Source organism: Ips typographus, linkage group LG1, assembly GCF_016097725.1.
Source record: "Ips typographus isolate SLU linkage group LG1, UJ_Ityp_2.0, whole genome shotgun sequence".
Classification (NCBI taxonomy): Eukaryota; Metazoa; Arthropoda; class Insecta; order Coleoptera; family Curculionidae; genus Ips; species Ips typographus.
In genome coordinates, this window is record NC_138422.1 from 10,956,609 (window position 1) to 10,977,732 (window position 21,124).

Genomic DNA, 21,124 nt, shown 5'->3' on the forward strand with positions numbered 1-21,124 from the left:
GACATAACTTTTTTCTGGTATAGCCAAGTGAGAGCTGTAACCCGAATATCTGTTTTCCAATACCTTCTTGCCCAAAAAGGTATACCTAGTAAGTATCCCAAAAACAAACGGTTTTCGAGTTGTTTGCAATTAAAATATTGACCTCAATGCATTTATAAAAAAAAATTAAAAATTGGTTGAAATAACTGTCTATTATTGTTCCAAAATGTCTCAACAGCATTTTAAGTTGAAATTAATAACTTGCCTTGGTTATCTATTATTTCTTCAAACACAAAATGCTTCAGGTAAAAATCTGGAGGACGAATTTTCGAACTTGGTTCTGGTCATGATATTTGGCTTCTCCGACCAATTCAACGGTTCAAAAAATTTTTGTTTAAGTAATTTCTCACTTGTAATGAGAAATGATCTAAGGTTCCATCCTCCAAGAAGATTACAAATTGCAATCATGTTTGGCACCGAATACTTTAATTGCAAATATCTCGTAAACTGTTGATCTTAAGGATGTACCACCTAAGTATACCGTTTTTGTTAAAAAAATATTGGAAAACCGATACTCAGATTTCAGTTGTCACTTCGCCTTACCAGAAAAAAGTTAGAGTGATTTTAAAGCAAATCACTGGTTTTAGATGGTGACCTCTATAAGCTTGCTTAAAACTGAGTAGATAAACAAATTTGGCACCCTCGAATACCTAATTTTAGCAAGAAACTCCAAGGGGAGCGCGTGTTAAGTGAAAAAAATGCATTTTAAAAAAATAACTTTGATCCCTTGTATTTCTGTTTCTATTGACTTTTTGTAAGAGGTAAGTCGTGCTAAATCAAATTATTTTGACCCCATAAATACGTCATTAAATTATTTACCATTACTGGAACACCCTGTATAATGTTGAGCTGCTTCCTTAATAACCTCGTCGGTGTGAATAAACACATGCCAACCAACAGAATTCAATAGTTCCTTGGCAATGACCACCTTTAAAGAACTTAATTATAGTGTGCGAAAAAGCTGAAATTACAACACAAGTTACTTTTCCGTGCAGGTTCTCGTATTACGCAAGGGAACCCGACCAAAAATAATATATCCGGTTCCGTAAAACTACGAACGAAATCCGAAACCTAGTTTCTGTATTTTTACAAGTGTTTTCGCTTCAGAAGGCTTTTATTATAGTTAAATTGTTTTAACATGTGTGTGTACCCAACATGGTAAGAGGAGAAAGTGTTTTTTACTTCCTATAAAATTATAGATAGTCGGGTGAGCCGCATTAATACTAGTTTACTGACAACGTAACTGAATAACAATTAACAATAACAAAACTCGTATTAACCTCCTCTTTATCGTCGGAAATTCTCCAAGAAGTTAGGATGAGTTAACCAAGCGCGCAGTCATAGCAGAATGCGGGCTCTGCTTTAATAACTCGCGTTCTCCTAAACAATGAAGGGATAACAATAACTGAAATTAAAGTTAGTTTAACCAAGCAGACGCTAAGCTTAAGCAGAAAACTATCCGCGCCAAAACGCTTTTATAAACGAATATATAATAAACGAGTCCCGGAGTGGCTGTTGGAAGTTTTTGGGTCGCGTTTTGCATCTCGATGGAACTGTTGCTTAATTCCGAATATCTTTAAGGACTTCCAGCAGGCTAATTAAGGTTTTTGCTGGCTAAAATTGCATGTTTGTTCAGTTTCTAGTTTCAGTTTAAAAGCATACGCTCAAGCAGCGCGTATTTACTCTATTGTTTCTGTTTATAGCTTTATAAGAGGTTTTCCTTAACGTTTCAGTAAATATCAAGTGATTATTATAAGCTTAATTAAAGCTTGTTGAGTAGTACTAATGTATTTACTGGATTTAGGTGTTTAATTATTTTAACACAGTTTGTAATAAATTTATACAGTGTGTATCAGACTTCGGGGGTAAAAATCATTTATCTTAATTTGCCTAACTGGAAATTAATGTAACCCGGATTACCTAATTGCTTTGCTTACTAGTTTTTTTAGTTTTTTTGAAGAAGTTAATGATATTACTACCTACCTATCTCTGTTTGTTTACTGACTTGATGTTTGTTTGTTTGTTTGGCAAACCGGGGGGGCAGCGCCCCAGAAACGTATAGGTCTCCTGTATGGGCCCGTCACGTCCCGGTTGTTGGTAGCTACAGCAGTCCAGTCGACTTTATAAAGGCAACCAGTCTGCTAGGTCTTAGCTCCCTGATTGCCCTGTGCGTCATTATTGACTGTCCCAGGAATGTTGTCCGCGAACGGGTGAAGGCTGGACACCACATTAAGATGTGTCCTGCCGACTCTTCCTCTTCCAAGCATCCTCGACAAGTAGGATCCTCGGTTATACCCATCAAGTACTGATGCCGTCTCAGCTCGCAGTGGCCAGTCAGTAGGCCGGTTCTCTCTGTTTAGTTTCAACAGGTATTTCGTGTTTTTGACTGAGGGGCCACTGATAAGTTCTTTGGCCTGCCTCATACCTAAGGCGGAGTCCCAGCGTTCTTGAAACAGCTGCTGGGCTAAAGATTTTAGCGACTGGATCACCCTGCTATTGGCGATCCCCATAGTCGGCTCTGGATCAACAGGCACTTTCTGAGTGCTCGGTTTTGCCAGTCGATCCGCCTCTTCATTTCCCGGAATAGCAGCATGTCCCGGAACAAACACAAGACGTATGACGTTCTTTTGAGCCAGCTTTTCCAAGGTTGTTTTGCACTCCAGAACCAATTTGGAGTGCCCTACCTCAACACTGATTGCCATGATGGCAGCTCGGCTGTCAGAACAAATGTTAATTGTGTCTTCCTGTCGCGGGCCCGAAAGTAGTTCTAGCCTACAATACAGGATCGCAAGCACCTCAGCCTGGAATACAGTAACGTGTGTACCCAATGCAAAGTGTTTCGCTGTTTGGCCTGTCTCAGCGCAGACACCTGCCCCCGTTAGCCCTCCTCTACTGGATCCATCCGTGAACCAGTTGGATCCATCGCGGACGACCCCCGGGGCAGCTCCATTCTCCCACTCCTCCCGCTCGGTAATTACAACCTTGAGGAAGTTTGATGGCTGTAGCCTTCAAGGCATATGTTCACTACTCATAAGAAGTATTGGGCACCGTTCAGTGGCCTAATCCCATATACAAGAGTGTCCATACGTGGAAACTTGTAATTGATCCATAGTGTGCAGCTTATATGCTGTCCCTATCGCTTCCATTTTTATGTGAAGGTCCAAGGGCACGAAGTTGAGCAGCACTTCAAGTGCTCTCGTGGGGGCAGTTCTCATGCCTTCCGTTATCGCAGTGCTTGCGAGCCTTTGTAACCTCTCTAATTGTGTGCGCACGTCACTTCTTTCACACATGACCACCACACAATGCCCCATATGTTAGTATAGGTCCACCACAAGCCCTCCTGCAAGTCCACAGTGCAAACGAAGCTTTCCTGATTTTACAGGTTATGTGCTTCCGCCATGACAATTTAGCGGCCAGGTACATACCCGGGTACTTAATCGACTGACTGTAGTTTAGTGTTACACCAGAGAGAATTATCTCTGGTCGTATTCCTTGATCACGCTTTCTGCTGAAGAGCATAAGCTGTGCTTTTGCCGGGTTGACTCTTAACCCGACAGGTTATCGTTAGTTATCGACCATTCGCAGCGCCCTAGCTATAGCGCCGCAAAGCCTGTCCCTGGTTCCGTTACAGAGAATAACTATGTCGTCTGCATATGAATGTGCATACAGGCCAGCATCGTTCAGATTCCACAGTAGTTCGTCCACTACAACGCTCCACAGCAGAGGGGAGAGTACTCCTCCCTGAGGACAGCCCCTTGCGGCAACCACCGTTCTCTGTGCATTTCTGCCTGAATGCTGCGACTGGATAGCATGAAACGAATCCACTCTCTTAGAGAGAGCTCAAAGTTGCTTTCAGTCAACGCACGGTAAATGGCATCCGTTGACTTGCCTCTTGATAAGCATACTGTAAGGGTACTATGTAACTTGATAGAGATAGAAACAGAGATTTAAACAAGGCAGACTTATAGTAGGGCATGCAAGTCAAAGTGAGATAAAAAAAGAAATTCCTTTTCTATTCCCTTACATAGTTCTACTGCTGATGTTCATGTAGGGTTCTATCTATTAGTGATCCCTCTTTGAGGTAGCGGTCGACAAGTCGTTCTAAAGCTTTCAGTAGAAAGCTCGTTAGACTTATCGGCCTGAAAGCCTTTGGGTTAGTATAGTCTGAGCGACCCACCTTCAACAGAACAGCACCATGACCTCCCTCCACAATGAAGGTACCTGACTTGATTTTTTATTCAAATTTGGAAGATACTGAAATATTCAATGCCTAGCTTCACTCCTGATGAACCAAGAGGGTCAAAATACTAAAAGCATTGCTCCATTAATGCTGAGAAGTTTTGTGTATCGCTCTGTACAGATAGGACAGTTGTTTCAATTTCCAATTCAGTCATTATTAAACCTGAAACATCAAAACTGAAAGGAAATAACTGGCAGTGAATATTGTTAGCTTTAATAATTAAAATACCTCACTAACAAGCAAAATACGTCGGGTTTAACCAACCCAAGTGAACTTTCCACTTTAGAATAAATTTGTATAACCACATTTTAACTAGGAAATAATCGAAATAACATCACGGCAACGAGCGATATGATTAATATGCAATATTCGCAACGCTATTCCGCAAAATTTCCTGCTTGGCGTTCAGTTACTTACGGTCGACCTGTCTCCTTGCTTCCTCTTTCCCGATCTAAACCGGCGGGAATGCGCCTTTACTTGGCCATACTCCAATTTCCGATTTTATTCTCTCATCTTTTGGGAGTTAGGTACTGGCTGAGCTGCCCTGTTTTCGAGCGCCTTTCTGGTCTAGTTATATTATTTGATTTTTCTCGTATATTCTTGTTGCTTTTTGGTTTTAAAAATGGAAAATAATTACGTCCGGCGATGAAACTTTTACGCAATATATCGGACCCCAAAAATATACAATTTTCATGACATCGTTTTGGGCCTGACGGCGTTTTTGCTGTTGTAAACTTAATTTTCGTTTCAAAAAAAGTTCAGCGATCTGGCTGTGACGGCTAATAATGAACGAGTAAACGAGCTTGTTGAAAGGGCATGAAAAAACTTTTTATTAATACATTTTGTTACTAATTTAAAACTACCAGTTTGGTGACGTTTATACTGTCAGAAACAGTAAATTTGTAAATTACCTTATTTACAAAAATGTTGACAATCTCTGATGGTCCAAGTGAGTTGATTTGTGTAAATCACAGCACTGTTCGTAGTTTATGATTGGTCAAGAAAAAGCAGCTTTCAGCTGGCTGCTTTTTCTTGACCAATCACAAACTACCCACTGGTCTGAGATTTTTGGGCTTAAAAGGAAAAATATGATGAGAATTTATATTCGTATTAATTCCATGTTGGTGAATGCGCCCTGCTTGTTAACATTTATCGAATAACTAACTGTACGACAAGTTGGGAAGAATGTTTCATCCTTATTTCTTCTTTTTTGCTTTATTATTGTTTCTCTGAAATAAAATCAGTTGAATCACTTTTTTGGACGAACAGAAAAATTTGAATTTGTACCATTTAAAGAAAGTGGTAATTATATGGTTCTAAAGAGTTGCAATAAAGTTTTCAATCAAAACAACCCTAGACAGATATTAGAAACAATAATTAATATTTGAGTATCTACAATTTCCAATCCCAAAGGTGTAATCCATAAGGTGTAACCAACTGTCAGAGTGTTGCAAATAAATCAATTACACTCAAAACAGCTTCAGAAAGCAGTCAAAAACTACAATGTTCGATTCAGTCTGTAAACATACGATACATGATCTAACAACTGCGGTAGAAAACCTCTTTAACTACACACATGATTTTAAAACCTACTCAACTGACTGGACAAATCAAAAAATTTATTGATTTTTCTGTTACAGATCAAGATTTTCGGACGATTCACCCAAAGGTTGTTGTGGTTTCCTGTCCTGGAAACCAGGATCTTTGCGGTGGTTTATAGCTCTGATTGCCTTGGTTGCGGTATGCTGCGTTCTAGTGGGGACAGCTTTAGGTGCCATGAGGCCGGCCGGACGAGACCACCTCACTGTATCCCTACTTATGATAGGTAAGTTTTTTTAACTCGTTTATTGTGAATATTTTGATCTAATCTGGTTTCTGGTTCCATTTTTCCATATATTGTATTTCCTAAAATACTATCTACTGATACTTTGGTTTAGTTTTCAACGATAAGAAGAAACGGTTGTTAATTTTCAATTATTCGTGGGCAATCCGGTGCATTACAATTATTCTGGATGGACAAACCAAGAAAATATTGTTATACACATTTTCAGTTGCTAACATCTATACTTTTCTTGGTTGCTCCATGTGGCGACTCATCTTTTACGTTTTACTGGTTCACTTTGAACTGTTTTTTCTCGAAAGTGGTCCATTTAGAATAAGCAACGCAAAAGCAGAAATCAGGCGGTTCACCTTCTTTTACACTTTCTTCACCTAATATATGCTTCTTTGATAGAGATTTTCTATTGGTTATCTCACTACTAAAAATCCTCAGAAAACATCATAAAGAGAGCACTTTTAGAGCAAGATAGTGGCATCCCAATAAACAACATAAGATAAGCCGATGACAAGGGTTGTAATTGCAGAAACTCCAGAACATTTTCAGATACTGATTAACAGAATAGTAGAATGCAGTGAAGAATACTGATCATGACTTAACATCAGCAAAACAAAAGTAATGGTGGTATCCACGAAATCGAAATCGAAATCAAAGTGTGACGACTGTCGATTGGTTAGCTTGATGTCTCATGTTCTGAAGGTATTTCTGAGAATTATTCATACGCGCATCTACAAAAAATGCGAAAGCCAAGTAAATGGTTGTCAGTTTGGATTTTGGAATGGTGTGGGTGCACGGGAGGCACTGTTCTCTTTGAACGTCTTAACTCAAAGATGCAGAGATATGAACGTGAATGTATATGCATGTTTCCTTGACTACAAAAAAGCGTTTGACTGCGTTAAGCACGACAAACTAATAGTCAAGCTACGGGAATAGACAAAGAAGAAATCATAATCATTTCACAGTTATACTGGCATCAAATGGCAGAAGTTAAAGTTGAGCAATCAACATCAGGCAAATTATAATAAAAAGGGGAGTGAAGCAGGGCTGTATCCTATCACCACTTCTGTTTAATTTATATTCTGAAACTATTTTTAGAGAAGCGCTGCAGGGGGTCCAAAGAGGAATCAAAATCAATGGAGTCATTGTTAACAATCTGAGATACGCCGACGACTGTGTTGTGCTGGCAGATAACCTGGCCGATTTACAAGACTTAATGAACCTTATAGTAAGCCACAGTGAACGGCATGGACTATTCACGAATGCGTCCAAAACTAAGCTTCTTGTTTTTTCAAAGACGAACATAGTTGCCAATTTGTCCATTAACAATATACAGATAGAACAAGTAAATTCATTCAGATACCTAGGGACTATCATTAATAATCAGTGCGACCCCAAGATCGAAATAAAAGCACGAATTGAGCAGGCCAGAAAAACATTTATTGATATGAAGCAATTTTTCACGATATCCGAACTGAGCCTAGAATGCGCATGATCAGATGTTATATATTTTCAACCTTGTTATATGGTAGTGAAGGATGGACTCTCGATGCGACTACAGAGAAAAAGCTGGACGCTTTTGAGATGTATTTATACCGCCGTATGTTAAGAATATCGTGGGTGCAGAGAATCACCAACTTAGAAGTCCTTGCGCGGATGGGAAAATCAAAAGAACTGATGCTGATCGTTAAGGAAAAAAAAACGGGATACATAGGCCACATAATGAGAGGCGAAAGGTATGAACTCTTGAGACTGATCATTGAAGGAAGGAAATACAAGGAAAAAGATCAGTAGGAAGAAGACATAAGAAGATGGTTTGGATGTACCTCAATTGACATCTTCAGAGCTGCTACATCCAGAATAATGATTGCCAATTGGATCGCCAACCTCCGGCGGGAGACGGAAGATTAAGAAGAAGAAGGTATCCACGAAACTTCTGTGACATAACCGTACATGGTCAAAAAATTACAAGTGGGAGAAAATATAATTATTAAAGAACTGTTAATCAATGAAAATAACGATAGATCTGAAGAAATTCACTATGTGAGATGTCGATACCAAGAGGATAGAAGCATTTGATATGTGGATGTACCGTAGAATACTAAGAATATCGTGGAGAGAGTTAGTGACAAATGTGGAGGTTTTTCGAAGGATGCAAAAAGAAAGAATTGACACTTACTATTAAGAAGCGTCGTGTCGAGAGGGGAGATAAATATCAGTTGCTTCAACTTGCTGAATATGTGAGCTAACTGTGTTGTGAGCTATTCGTGGGCATCCTGAAAATATCTTTGCTTTTTATTTCCCTGTAAAACTTGAAACAGTCACTGTATATCATCCAATAGGTTCTAAAGAAAATCCACAACTAATCAGAGCATTCAATCAATGAAGCCATCCAGATGGTCTGGTTTGACCCCATTAGGTTTCTATGTACGAACAGCTGTGTGAATTTTTTTCAATTTTACATACCTCTGTAGTAAAGGATAGGGTTGGCTTACTTATATCCAATTGCGCTCTTTTCTGACGATCATTAATTTTCTTCGAGACCCGTCGAACTTTCAAGGGTAATAAACTCCCAGAAAACAACCCCGTTACAAACCGCTTGGAACTAATTAAATAAAACACCGTGCCAGCTCCGAAACCGTCCAGGCATGTCCGACAGTTCGCCCTACAATTAATTTACTTTCTGAAACTCGAACCGAAACTTTGCCAGGCTCAAAAGCCGCCATCGAGGTTTTCTTTCAGACGAGAAAGTTATTTACGAATAGGAGTGCTCTTTGATTTCGCGGCGGCAGTTTCCTTTTTGGAAGGACCTAAACGTTCTCGGCTATTTATGTTTCCGGAGAGAAGCTTAGCCGGGACCGCTTCGGAAAAGAAAAAGACCAACTGAAGATAGGTTATTAAGTGCTGTTCGGGCTTAAGTGAGTAACGCGACTCCTCTAAAGTTTGCTCTTTCCACTTGTCGCTAATTAATTCGACGAGTACCGAAAGGAAGTTTTGATTTGTAACTGCGTTTCTTGTTTATTTGATACGGCTTTCGAGTGGTGTATGCATCAACTTTAATTGCTTTCCTAAGGTGTGTTTATAATTTTCAACTAGAAACTTTTGACTTAATCAAAGGAAAGCTTACGAGGATGTTTAGTTAGCGAATTGGAAACGCTTGAATATTTGACAATGTACGCTAATTTTCTACTTCTGTACTTTGATGAGATCGTTAAGAAAGTTTTGTATGCCATTAATTTGGTCAAAGCAGACAGGATAATGAGATCAAATGTATGAAGCTCGTATAAACGTTCTACATCTTGGTTTAAAACTAGGTTTGTTTAGAAACCTGTCACTACTTTACTGCTTAGTACTTTTGCCTGAATGTTAAGCTACTTTTGGCAAGTTTACTGGCGGAAAGTATTTGCCGTCATTTTCTTTACTTTACAGTCAAAGCTGTGCTTACACCCTGTAAACACACGTTTTTCCTTTCGTCTAAAAAACATTTCCGTTAGACCACATATTTGCAACACTTTATTGATCGAAAAAACAAGTTTGACGTGGTAGTGTAAATATACCGAACTGTTTGCCGAATGGATATGGAATGGAAAGGGAACGATATTGGAATACACCCCCATAAATAGTTTTTTTATGGAACCTTGATGTTTGCGAAAGCAAAATGTTCGACATTTCTGTTTTTTCTATTTTTTATCATAAAGCCTCAGTTTTTGCTGTAACAAACAAAGTTATAGTCCAATCAGTTTGTTAAGTAAATATTGTCAAAAAAAAATTAATTTGTTAAAATTTACATGATTACTTTCAAAAACTTATTTATCTTCCCCTTGACAACTTTATATTAATTTGAGTGGGGTTTTAATAAAATTAAAAGTTAGTTCATTTGCAGATTTTACCTCGTCAAATATTACAAGTTCTCCGCTGCAATGTTTTATGTAGTTACTAGAATTTTCGGCTCCATTTTATTAACTAACTCGTATAACTAGCACTAGTTAAGCCAGTTTGGGATTCAAAAACTTTTGGCATTGGGGTATTTTTAGAATGAGGTGAAATAGGATGGACTCTTTAGTTAAGCCGAGTTTAGAAAGGGAAAATCAATTTTATTAAGTTAGTATATCTAAACGTACACTACAAACGAGTTTATGAGTGGAATTGACTTAATTCTAGAGAAGTCTTTTAGGCCAATAGGCAAGCTTCACTCGCCATAAATGGTTGGTTTATTATTATTATTATTTCACCATAAGCATAAAAATTTAAGACTTACTTTAACTTTGTGTTTCGTGCTAATGTTGATCTATCCCAGCCCTGAAATGTGGACAAAAACGCAAATTTTTTGAAGCTGATAAAACTCTTACAATAACCTGACTGACAAATGAAGCCCGCATATATCGTTGCGATTGGTTTAAAAATTGAAACAAGTCGCAGCTGAAATGCGATTTAATCTAAGCCCGGGTATGAGTTACTGCAACAAATTCCGCTCCAAAAAAATCCAATTTCGATCTGTAACGAAATCCTCCTCTTTATATCCTCCAAATGATACTCCCCAATAAACGAGCGACATGTCGACTGATTAATCCCTTTTTGTCGCACCGGTTACTGTGGCAATATCCCGGTTAATAATGGGATAATTAAGGCATCCGGTTCTCCCCCGGGAAGCCATTAGGCACTAGGTTATATTTGAACCAGTGCGCCATGCAGTGGCGTACGCACTGTGGTACCATTTAATATAACTATCATATTTTTCTAGGAGTCGGAATTGTTTTAATCACGGTCAGTGGCGTCGCCTGGAGGCTGACGTCCCACGACTCATCCACCTGCAGATCAATGTTGGGATTAGGTTCGACTGAATCGGTGGACGTGTGCACTCGACGTTTTGTTCCTAGATTGCCTCCATCATACGGAAGGCCTCATCATCCCTACGCCGCCATGATGTACCCAGAGTTCCAGTACCGACCTCCTCCTCCCAGTTATCAAGCCTCAATGCAGGAATACCGATTGAGGTTGTTACTGTTAGACCGGGGAAACACACCGCATATACAGGCGGGGATTCAAAACGCTGTGTCTCCGCCGCCTACGTATCGCAGTCACAGCGGCAGTTTATTAAGGTTAGTTAATTGATCAATCAGACGGTTAAATGAGTCTAATTTGCGCCAATTTTAGGGCTCCGTTGTCCAGCAGAAGAGAAGTTAATCAATCAGAGTATAGTTGCCCGCCCTCGTACCGGTCGCAGAATAGTTCGAATCGACCTGGGACTTTAACGAACGGATCGATTTTACATTCGAGAGATCCTTCCTTGACCATGTCAGATTCGAACCAAGAATCAGTAAGTATTACCAGTATAAAGTAGTATAAAATTTTGAAGCTTGAAAAGTCATGCAAGCATTGAAAAATTGATTCACGCAAATAACAGTGATGCAATAACTCTTGTTCTTTTTCGATTGAACAGCACCAGGTCAAAACCTTGTCAAATATGTGATAATTTTTCCCAGTTATCATTTTTATTATGGACTGACTGTCTAGAAATAAGAACTAACTATAAACTTTTCTTTTTGCAAAAATTTAAAACAAAACAGTTAGTGAGTTGTAAAAATAATGATTTTACTAACTTAGTTAATGGCAGGGTCAGTATTAAGTAAAATATTATATCGATACCTCAGCTCTATAGTGTAACAAGTCGAAAATAACAACATTTGAGAAAATTACAAAAACAGATTTGGAACATGATAACAGTTGTAATGTATTTTTTTCTACTTACATACTACTACTACTATCTTCTATACAAATTACAAGATTTGCAATATTGAAATTGGTAGAAAATTGGATTAAGAATGTAATTACTGCACAAACTCAAATTTCATATTTTTGTCATTTCGCTTCGTTACGCAAAGTTTGACGGTTGTAATTAATGTCATCTCATGCAGGTCATTTTTTGGTTTTATCACAATTTTATGAATGAAATGATCTTTTAAATAGAGTAGTTAGTTCTGTGTACAAAATATAGTAAAAAGCAACAAATTCGCTGGAAAAACATTATTAGTTCTAACTGCTGTGTTTGGAATAAGTTTTTTCTTCAATATGTGCTTTTTGCTGATTATTACTGTTATGTTTTAAAGAGGGTTTCTGATACTTGCTCGGCGTAAATGATAACAAAAGTTTTAAAACAGGCAAGCAAAGCTATTATTGTTGGACTACCAATGTAGAGGAAGTTTCTTAATGTATTTGGTCACTACAACTAATTGCTCGGTACTACTCATAAATTTTTAAATTGTTTTGTATTCCATACCAATCAAATTTCCAAATGCTTCCAATTTGAGGTTATTGTATTCAAATTAAAAAATGCGGCGAAACAAAACATGGCAATTGTCCTTCTGCCTGTCAGTGTCATTAATGTTAACACCTAAAATGCGTTATTGCCAGAAAATCTGGTTCTAAAGGTAAAAATACATGGACACTCACATAGTACCCTATGCTTCCACCCTAATAAAAGTGGTACTTATAATGCTCTTTAAACGGGCATACGCTTCTTACTAATTTTGATTTTAAAAACCAGGTGGTAAACGTGGTGAACATTCTGGGCAGTACAGAAGAAGACATCGCGCTGGACAACATCACGCTGGACTCGTTGAAAATGGAACCCGAACAAGCTGACATCAACCCGCTGAAGATGCTACTGAAAGGCAGTCAAGGTGATTTGGACGGATCTAAGGACGGAAACCTTGTTACGATCGTCCAGACCAACGATCAGAATCCCGTTATTGTTACGGTGAGCGGATGTAGTGCCCAAGACAACAACTCCACGGTGCAAATCACTGAAATACCATCGGAAATGGAAATCTTGGCGCATTTATAGTGTTGGTTGAGCTGATTGAAGCAAACATCTGCTGCAGTTCGCAAATCCTAGTACAAATCACAACGAAATTGTATGAGTCCTAATTTGTAAACAGAAAAGTTCCCTACACGATTAAACATCAGTTGGTCAGGTAATGTTTAAACAAGATACTAAAAATACTCATAAAAAAATTATTAGCTGTGGTATCAACACATGTTTGTGCACTTGCATAATTATTGTGTTAGTTGACTAGTTTGTACATAACTTAACGTAATATCAATTAAATCGTACCTACGATCAACGCTTTAATTTAGTTTTTAAGCGTGTGTGCATATGTCCTTCGGATCACTTCTTACTAATAAAGTATTATGTTTGTATATTATTTAAGTTTCTTTATTTTCTAATTGTTGATAGTCCTTGTATATTTGCAATATGTGCCTATAATAATTATTGTAGATACTCCTATACATATACTATATTATTGACGGTTAATGTAATCCCGGCATTACACAATGGGTTTATCGTGATTCCGTGACTTGGTCAGAATCATCGAAAATATTAATTTGTAAAGACTATTGGTCACTATAACTGTAAACTGTGATCGTGATTTGTATAATCTATTAAAATGTATTTCTGTATGTGATTAATGTTTGAGATAAAATTGGTGGTCTTAGGCCAATTAAAGTTGACTTTGAAGCGGAACGTAATAAATTTATTGTGTAATATATTAAGGTGTAAAAAATAAATTTTTAATGACAATTGTTAAGATTGAGAAGTAGTTTTATTTTCACACAATAGTATAACAAACATTTTACTGAAGATCTTTGTCCAGTTAGAAACATCATTAGGTTCGAAAAGAGAAGCAAACATAATATTATCTACAGACCAAAAATAGTACCTATATTAAATACGAAAAAGAAAATGTTTTATTATCCTCGAGATAATAATAAAAATTAGCATCGACAATTCCACTCATATACAAAAAATGCCATATATACGTCATCAAAACACGGTTTGCTATCGGCTAATAAGGAAGGAAGAGAGTTTGCTAGCAGATAAAAAAATCGGATAAATTTTGCTGTTGATTTCATCGTTTCCACGGATTTTCACTACACTTCTATTGTTGCAATGTCTCACCTTGAGATTTTTGCTGGCACTGTCAATTTTGATTTTTGTTCGTATTGTTTTGGTTATGGCTCGCTTCGGATAGAGTTTTACTGCAGAAAATCAAAAGAACCAGAAAAATGTATTTCTGCCAGTACATGGCAGTAGTTATTGATTATATTCATGGAATTGTCTTATCAAATACCATTCGAGCTCAGATTTTTAACAGGATAATTTTTCCGCTTGTCTTCTCATACTTTCTTTATGGTACAAAACTCGACCTATTTGGCAAAATCACTCGAGCTGCGCTCTCGTGATTTAGTTACAACAGGTCTCGTGCTGTTACACCAAAAAGAAAGTGTTCTAAGACAAGCACAAAAATTATCCGGCTAAATCTGAGCTCTTGTGGTATTGCCCCCGACAATTCCACTCATGTACAAAAAATGCCATATATACGTCATCAAAACACGGTTTGCTATCGGCTAATAAGGAAGGAAGAGAGTTTGCTAGCGGATAAAAAAATCGGATAAATTTTGCTGTTGATTTCATCGTTTCCACGGATTTTCACTACACTTCTATTGTTGCAATGTCTCACCTTGAGATTTTTGCTGGCACTGTCAATTTTGATGTTTGTTCGTATTGTTTTGGTTATGGCTCGCTTCGGCTAGAGTTCTACTGCAGAAAATCAAAAGAACCAGAAAAATTTATTTCTGCCAGTACAAAGCAGTCGTATATTATTGATTATATTCATGGAATTGTCTTATCAAATACCATTCGAGCTCAGATTTTGAACAGGATAATTTTTGCGCTTGTCTTCTCATACTTTCTTTATGGTACAAAACTCGACCTGATGTTTGGCAAAATCACTCGAGCTGCGCTCTCGTGATTTAGTTACAACAGGTCTCGTGCTGTTACACCACAAAGAAAGTGTTCTAAGACAAGCACAAAAATTATCCGGCTAAATCTGAGCTCTTATGGTATTGCCCCCGAGTATAGTACACTAATGTTATTTTCAATAACATGGCAAACAAAAAATAACATAGAGGTACAGAAATTTCATAATTATACATATTGTCACGTTAAGGGGTAGCCCAGAGGAAGAAAAACTCAGGTTTCCACAAGTAACCCACTTTATTTGAGTAGTTAAACAATGGATACAAAAATCTTACCCCCAGATTGCCAAGTTGGTGAAGAGCATGATGTGGGAAGATGGTCCGGGTTAGAAGGGAGTTTCAAGGAGGGAGACGCTTTAGCGGGGATGAATGAACCCTAGACTCGTGTCCGAGGGCATTACCGGGCCGGTAAAGACTTTATGTACCTAGCAATGGGAGGTAAGTAGATACGGCAACTCTTGCTGCACGCCCACACTATTTCCTTTGCTAGGGCTGATACTCGGGTGTGGCACTTGGTCAACCTACTGCTCCACGTTGCACAATAGGCGTACCCAGACTAACCCAGAGATCAGTCAGTGACCTCCCTCTGGGGAAGACCCCAGAATTCGGTGATTTAGTCGATATTCGTCAGCGACCTCATTATGCTAACCTTGCTGACTGTGCAGGTTACTGGGTGTGCACCGTAACTACTAACACGGGTGTGACAATATTAACTCAATGATCAAGCGAACCACTCAAAATCCCGACAAAATGAAAAAAATGCTGCTTTTTCTTGACCAATTACAAACTACCCACAATTTTATGAACATGCCAGTTGCATAAATTTAACAGAGATACTATTAAGCTAACCCACCAAAACATAAGCGCCAAACGAAATACAAAATTCAAAACAAATACCTACATTGGAATTAAATTTATCGTGATTTAGGTAACATACACCTTCAAAACAGCTAGCGCTAAAAGATTACAAAAATATTAACCACCAAATAATTAAACATAATGAGTTAATGGAATTTTAATAGGGTCATACTAAATATACAACTTAAATGAGGCGTACACTTTCATCATTATTGATGGATAGTCTGATGACATTGTAGAGTTAAGCCTGGCTTATTACAATCAAAAAACAATTACAAGATTCTCTTCAGTTCTATATTACCACATTCAGTTACACTGTTGGCAATGACAAAATTCAAATTTCCGTAAACAATAATCTTTTACATTGAAAAGCAATTAGTTAAGTTAAGTTAAACGGGGATTTTTCGGTTGGTGCTAAACAAAAAGCTAACTTTTAAACAAACAGCGCGATTTTTTCTTATATATATATAATAACTATTGGTCCTGTTCTTATTCAGTTACAAAAATGTATTCGAGAAGTTGCATTATTTTGCTGCTTCTCGTAGCATCAAGCATTGTGAATGTACAAAGTGGAAGTTATAAAATCGAAACACATGAAAGTAAGTGTTAATCTTTACCAAAATTGAAATATTCAGCCACATTTTCTTGATTGTTAGGATTAAATAACCGAATCGAAGAGGTCCAGAGTGTGTTATTAAGACAAAAGCGCTCTCCAGCACCACATTTTGGAGGTGATTTTGGAGGATTTGGAGGAGGTAAAAATTAATATTAAAACAAAATTTTTCTTAATATAACTTTATGGCAGGTTTTGGAGGTGGAGACATTATTGGATATCCTATTTTCTATGGTGGACCGCCACCACCACCTCCACCGCCGCCACCGCCACCACCACCACCACCACCGCCACCACCCTTCTATTGGTATTAAATAAATTAATTACGCTTAAAACAAATACATTGCCATTTTATTTCATTCCTTCTCTACAAGTCTAAACAAACTAAAATCGGCAAAAACTTTGCTAATGTCATCCTTCTAACTTGGTTCCTGTGACTGAGGAGGTTCGTTCTAACGGAAAAAATGTAGCTCAAAAATTTTGCTTTATTTCGTCAAGACAGAGTTTTTATGAAAAAAACAGTAATAACTGAGAATATCGGCCTAGAACAATAAAATCATAAAGCTAAACTGTCCCAAAAAGGCGTAATATGTACTGTTCTCGCGGTCTGAGTTTACCCGTGCGTCATCCCCCTGTGATTTAGAAGTAGACATGCATTATTTACTTCATCCTTGTCTATTGTTCACTTTCAGAAAGGGTAAATATCTAAGTGAATGTCTTCCAAAAAAAACATTTACTGATTAACGCTTCTATTTCAGTCATTGTCAGTTTGACAACCATCGAAATTTATTTGATTTGTTTACTATTAATTCTTTTCCGTTTCTTTGTGTTGTTAATCATTTATAAAGTTTTCTATTTACCACACCATCACAGTTCTTTTAAGAGCTATTGTTTCTACGCTTTTAACATTCTGTAAGTACTTTCATAATATTATTATTAATATTTTTATTTTTTTTATGTCGGCTGTCACGATCTAACCAAAATTGACACAATTACTAACCTGTTTTGAAAAAAAAATGGGAGTGTCTATTATGATTTTTATTTAGCCATTTGGTTTTTCCTAAATTCGGAATTACTATTACAGTATTTTTTTAGAAAATGACTGGAAAAATTCTCTACAGACAAGTCCAGCAGTTAATTCTTAACCTTTGTGAATATTTTGAATTGGAAAAAACTAATGGAGGACCTTTAGAAGCTTTATCATCTGTTCAGGCAGAAAACAAGAAATTTTAAGACCTTACATATTCTTACTGATGTATTTTTTGATACTAGAAGGTTGCAGCTGCTTTGAAAATTTCCCGCAAAACTGTTTATTCGATTCGGGAAAAGCAAGCAAGTAATCTTATTTATGATTTCCTCACCTAGAAAACCTAAATCGAGACGTTATCGACGGGTCAAGACCACTGATTTATCTGAAAGCATTAAAATGGATGTTCGAAATACATTATATGATATGTACAACGATAGTATGTTAATAATAGTAAAATATATCTACTTTTGTAAGAAACATCTATTAACATTTCATTGTTTCCAGAGACTGAGATTTTTGGGTTGCATTATAGATTTTTCATAAAAATTTCTTGAAACATATTAATAATAAAGTCATAGAAAAAATAAAATAAGCGTCTAAAATGTTTTCCAGCGGGTTTAAAATAAAATTAGTGGATTGCAACCTGAAAATGAGATATGAGATACTACAGCATCACTCAGAATGTCTAATTGAATTTTTAATTTGTTGTATTTATTTTAGAGAAACATGTAACCATCCAGAACCTAAATCAACAGCGAAAAGTTAAAGAAATACTACATATTGGTGATACATCTCTGCGAATTTTGGTAAATAGAGGAGACTAAGGAGACGGAGACTTCTCATAAATAAAAAATGTTATTTCGGTCAAGATATTTTTGATTTGCTTTGGTATAAGGTTATTTTAGTGCAAATTTGCAGCCAAAGATCTCTACTTTCTGACTGACAATACACGCAAAATTTTAAACGTGACGAAGCTTTAGACACGCCCTTTTCTATAATATGAACACAACAGGTTTGTTGACGAAAACTTGATTTGATTCATATGATTATAAATGACGTAGCCTTCGTGACGCACGGGTAAACTCACTCCGCGAGAACAGTAGGCAAATTGGTATACACGAATTACAATTGCTATGTATATTTGATTTCACCGATTTTTAAGTAATTTTGCCTTTTCCTACTCTTCAAATTTTCTCTTTATCTATCTCGTTTTCTTTTGTTAACTGTCATTGCTCTTAACTTAAAAGAGAAGGACAATTAAAGAAGATAGGGAAACTGTTATTCCTCTTTCTCTATCTTCTTTAATTCTTAACTCTCTCTCTCTCTCGCCGTTTCCTTCAACTGCCATCTTTGTTCTGTTTCTTTAAAGATGACAGGTTGTCCTTATTTGACACGTGATGAGTTACTATGACAGCTAGAAATTTCGTTCAAACGTCAAATAATAGCCAGTAATTCCAGCTTACTTTCATCTCAACACCATTTTCTTTATAAAATTACAAATGACCGATCGAAGATAAAGCAGTGCAAGTAAATAAGCTTTAAGGAAGATGTATAATGTAATAATTTTACAGCTCCTAACTTGGTTTCTATGACAGCTAAGAAGTAACCGGTATTTTTGATCGGAAATATAGCAAGCCAAGCGAACAAGCTTTTTAGAGATGACACAGTTTGACAGCTCCTAACTTGGTTCTTGTGACAGCTAGGAGGTTCGTTCCAACGTCAAAATGTAGATCAAAACTTCTGCTTTCTTAGTACATTTTTGTTCAGGTGAAATGCGTCACTTTTGTCCTACACTTTGTGTCTATTGAGAGTACTATTTAAATAAAATGTACATTCACTAGTTGGTAATCAAAGGTTGCACCACTTTACTCAATTTGTCGGTATGAATCATCTGTTTTATTCCCTATGTTATAACGTCATTCCCTATATTTCATTACACTTAGTTTTATACTTAGTCAGCTCCAGACCCACTTCATCCCATGTCTCTCTTTAATCGCAATTCATTTTCGCTTACTAGTTTTAAGTTAGGCCCCAAAGATTACCATTCCGACTCTCAACCAGTCATGTCATCATAGATTTTTAGTTTAGGAGCGTAGTACATTAAACATTTTAACCAGTACTTGTGTATCTTACTTGTTCAACAACATCGAACATAACAAGTGGCGCAGTCGGTAGGATAATCTTTGATAAGATTATTTGTGTTCGAGGGACATTTGTTGTGCAATAAGTGAATAAGACCGACGATAATCCATATCGATCATCCGAGAACTTCATATTGGCAGAATCTACAAATTCCCGACACTCTCTTTGTATGGTGAAACCAGCTAGAAACTGCATCTGCAAAGTAAGTAGACAAGTTTTTTTTACACAAGGTATTATCTGGTTTTGGTTGTGTTTCCATAATGACTACTACTCTTCCTCTTCCTCCAGCCAATTCATCTATCCACCTACATGAACATGTTCCAATTCATAATATATCTAATATAAGGTCATTAATTCAAGATAATTTCGATGGATACCGTTCTAAACTTTATGATTTCTTATAAGATTGTGGTCAAGCATGGAGTCTCTGTGTAGGTTCACAAAAAACTCTTATAATCTCATATATTGAATCCAAATTAAAAGGATCAGCTCGTGCTCAAACTAGATTTAAAAGATTCTACGATTTTTATGACATTAAAGAATGTTTAATTGAATTATTCGGAGATAGCCGTGATTTATCTCAAATTCTTGAAGAATTAAATACACTAAGGCAAGGAAAAATGGAATCCGTTCAAAGTTATTTCAGTCGTATCGAACTTATGCAAACATTAGCTTTAAATACTACTTCACTTCAAGATGAAGATGAATCAATGGGCAGAATAGCCATGATCAAAGAAATAGCTTTGCAACGTTTTATTTTACATTCTAATGAAGACATTTCTTCTTGTTTTAGAAGATCTAAACCGAAAAATATAAATGCAGCTCTTTCTGAAGCCCTTTTAGAGGAAAAACATTTCTTAACCAGTACTCGTGTATCTTACTTACTTGTTCAACAACATCGATCCTAACACATCATTTAGAACTTTTCAGCCTGATGCTGGTGATAGTCCAGTTAAATTTTTAGTTTGACAGAGAGTGAGACAATAATGAATTATTGCTAAGATTCTTGCTAAGCAGGCTCATCTCATATCTAAAGTTGATTCCTTTTCTTTTGTTACAGTGCCAGTTTTTTTTCAAATTTCTGTATTAATTTCCTGAAGTAGGAAAGACTATACAACTCTATATCATCCAGCAAAAGTTGACCATTAATGACTTGCATATTTTGGTTCACACCTCCAAAATAGTTGATGCTAAAAGGTAATAAAAAATATCCGGGCAAATGATTGAAAAAAATCAATATTAAAGCGTCTAATGAAATTATTCTTAGAAGCGCTAATGCGAATAAGTACAGCAAATACTGGGTTCACTTTGACTGACTATTACACTTAATTCAGATGACATACTAGTTTTGCATCAAATGCGTAGGTTTATGTATTTAGTGAGTATTTCATTTTAAAGCTGGTTTTTGCCATTAATAAACAGTTCACAATTGAATTTTTTATTGAGCATGTTTTTTTCTGATTTTTCAGGTCATGTAATCAATAAGAAGAATAAAAAATGTGAGGATTAGATTTGCTATAATTTTTTGAAATACAATCTAATCTAAGA

The 21,124-nt window shown here is 36.7% G+C and overlaps 3 protein-coding genes across 3 annotated transcripts in view; all 3 read left to right on the plus strand.

Moving 5' to 3' along the window:
• LOC145732610 (uncharacterized) overlaps window positions 1-13,711 on the plus strand; it is an 86,670-nt gene extending 72,959 nt beyond the window's left edge. Inside the window, exons 3-6 of the mRNA XM_081984974.1 lie at window positions 5,920-6,104; window positions 10,855-11,212; window positions 11,268-11,430; window positions 12,658-13,711. Coding sequence (XP_081841100.1) covers window positions 5,920-6,104; window positions 10,855-11,212; window positions 11,268-11,430; window positions 12,658-12,957 — 1,006 coding nt within the window. The 3' untranslated portion in view covers window positions 12,958-13,711. The remainder of the gene's footprint in view (window positions 1-5,919; window positions 6,105-10,854; window positions 11,213-11,267; window positions 11,431-12,657) is intronic.
• The window catches only part of LOC145732692 (uncharacterized), a 231,754-nt gene that overhangs the window by 209,581 nt on the left and 1,049 nt on the right, over window positions 1-21,124 (plus strand). The gene's annotated exons all lie outside the window — the stretch shown is intronic.
• LOC145732712 (uncharacterized) lies at window positions 16,239-16,743 on the plus strand. The gene is made up of 3 exons (XM_081985182.1): window positions 16,239-16,390; window positions 16,448-16,546; window positions 16,597-16,743. Exons 1-3 carry the CDS (start codon window positions 16,297-16,299, stop codon window positions 16,716-16,718), a joined length of 315 nt encoding a protein of 104 aa, XP_081841308.1. The 5' UTR covers window positions 16,239-16,296; the 3' UTR covers window positions 16,719-16,743.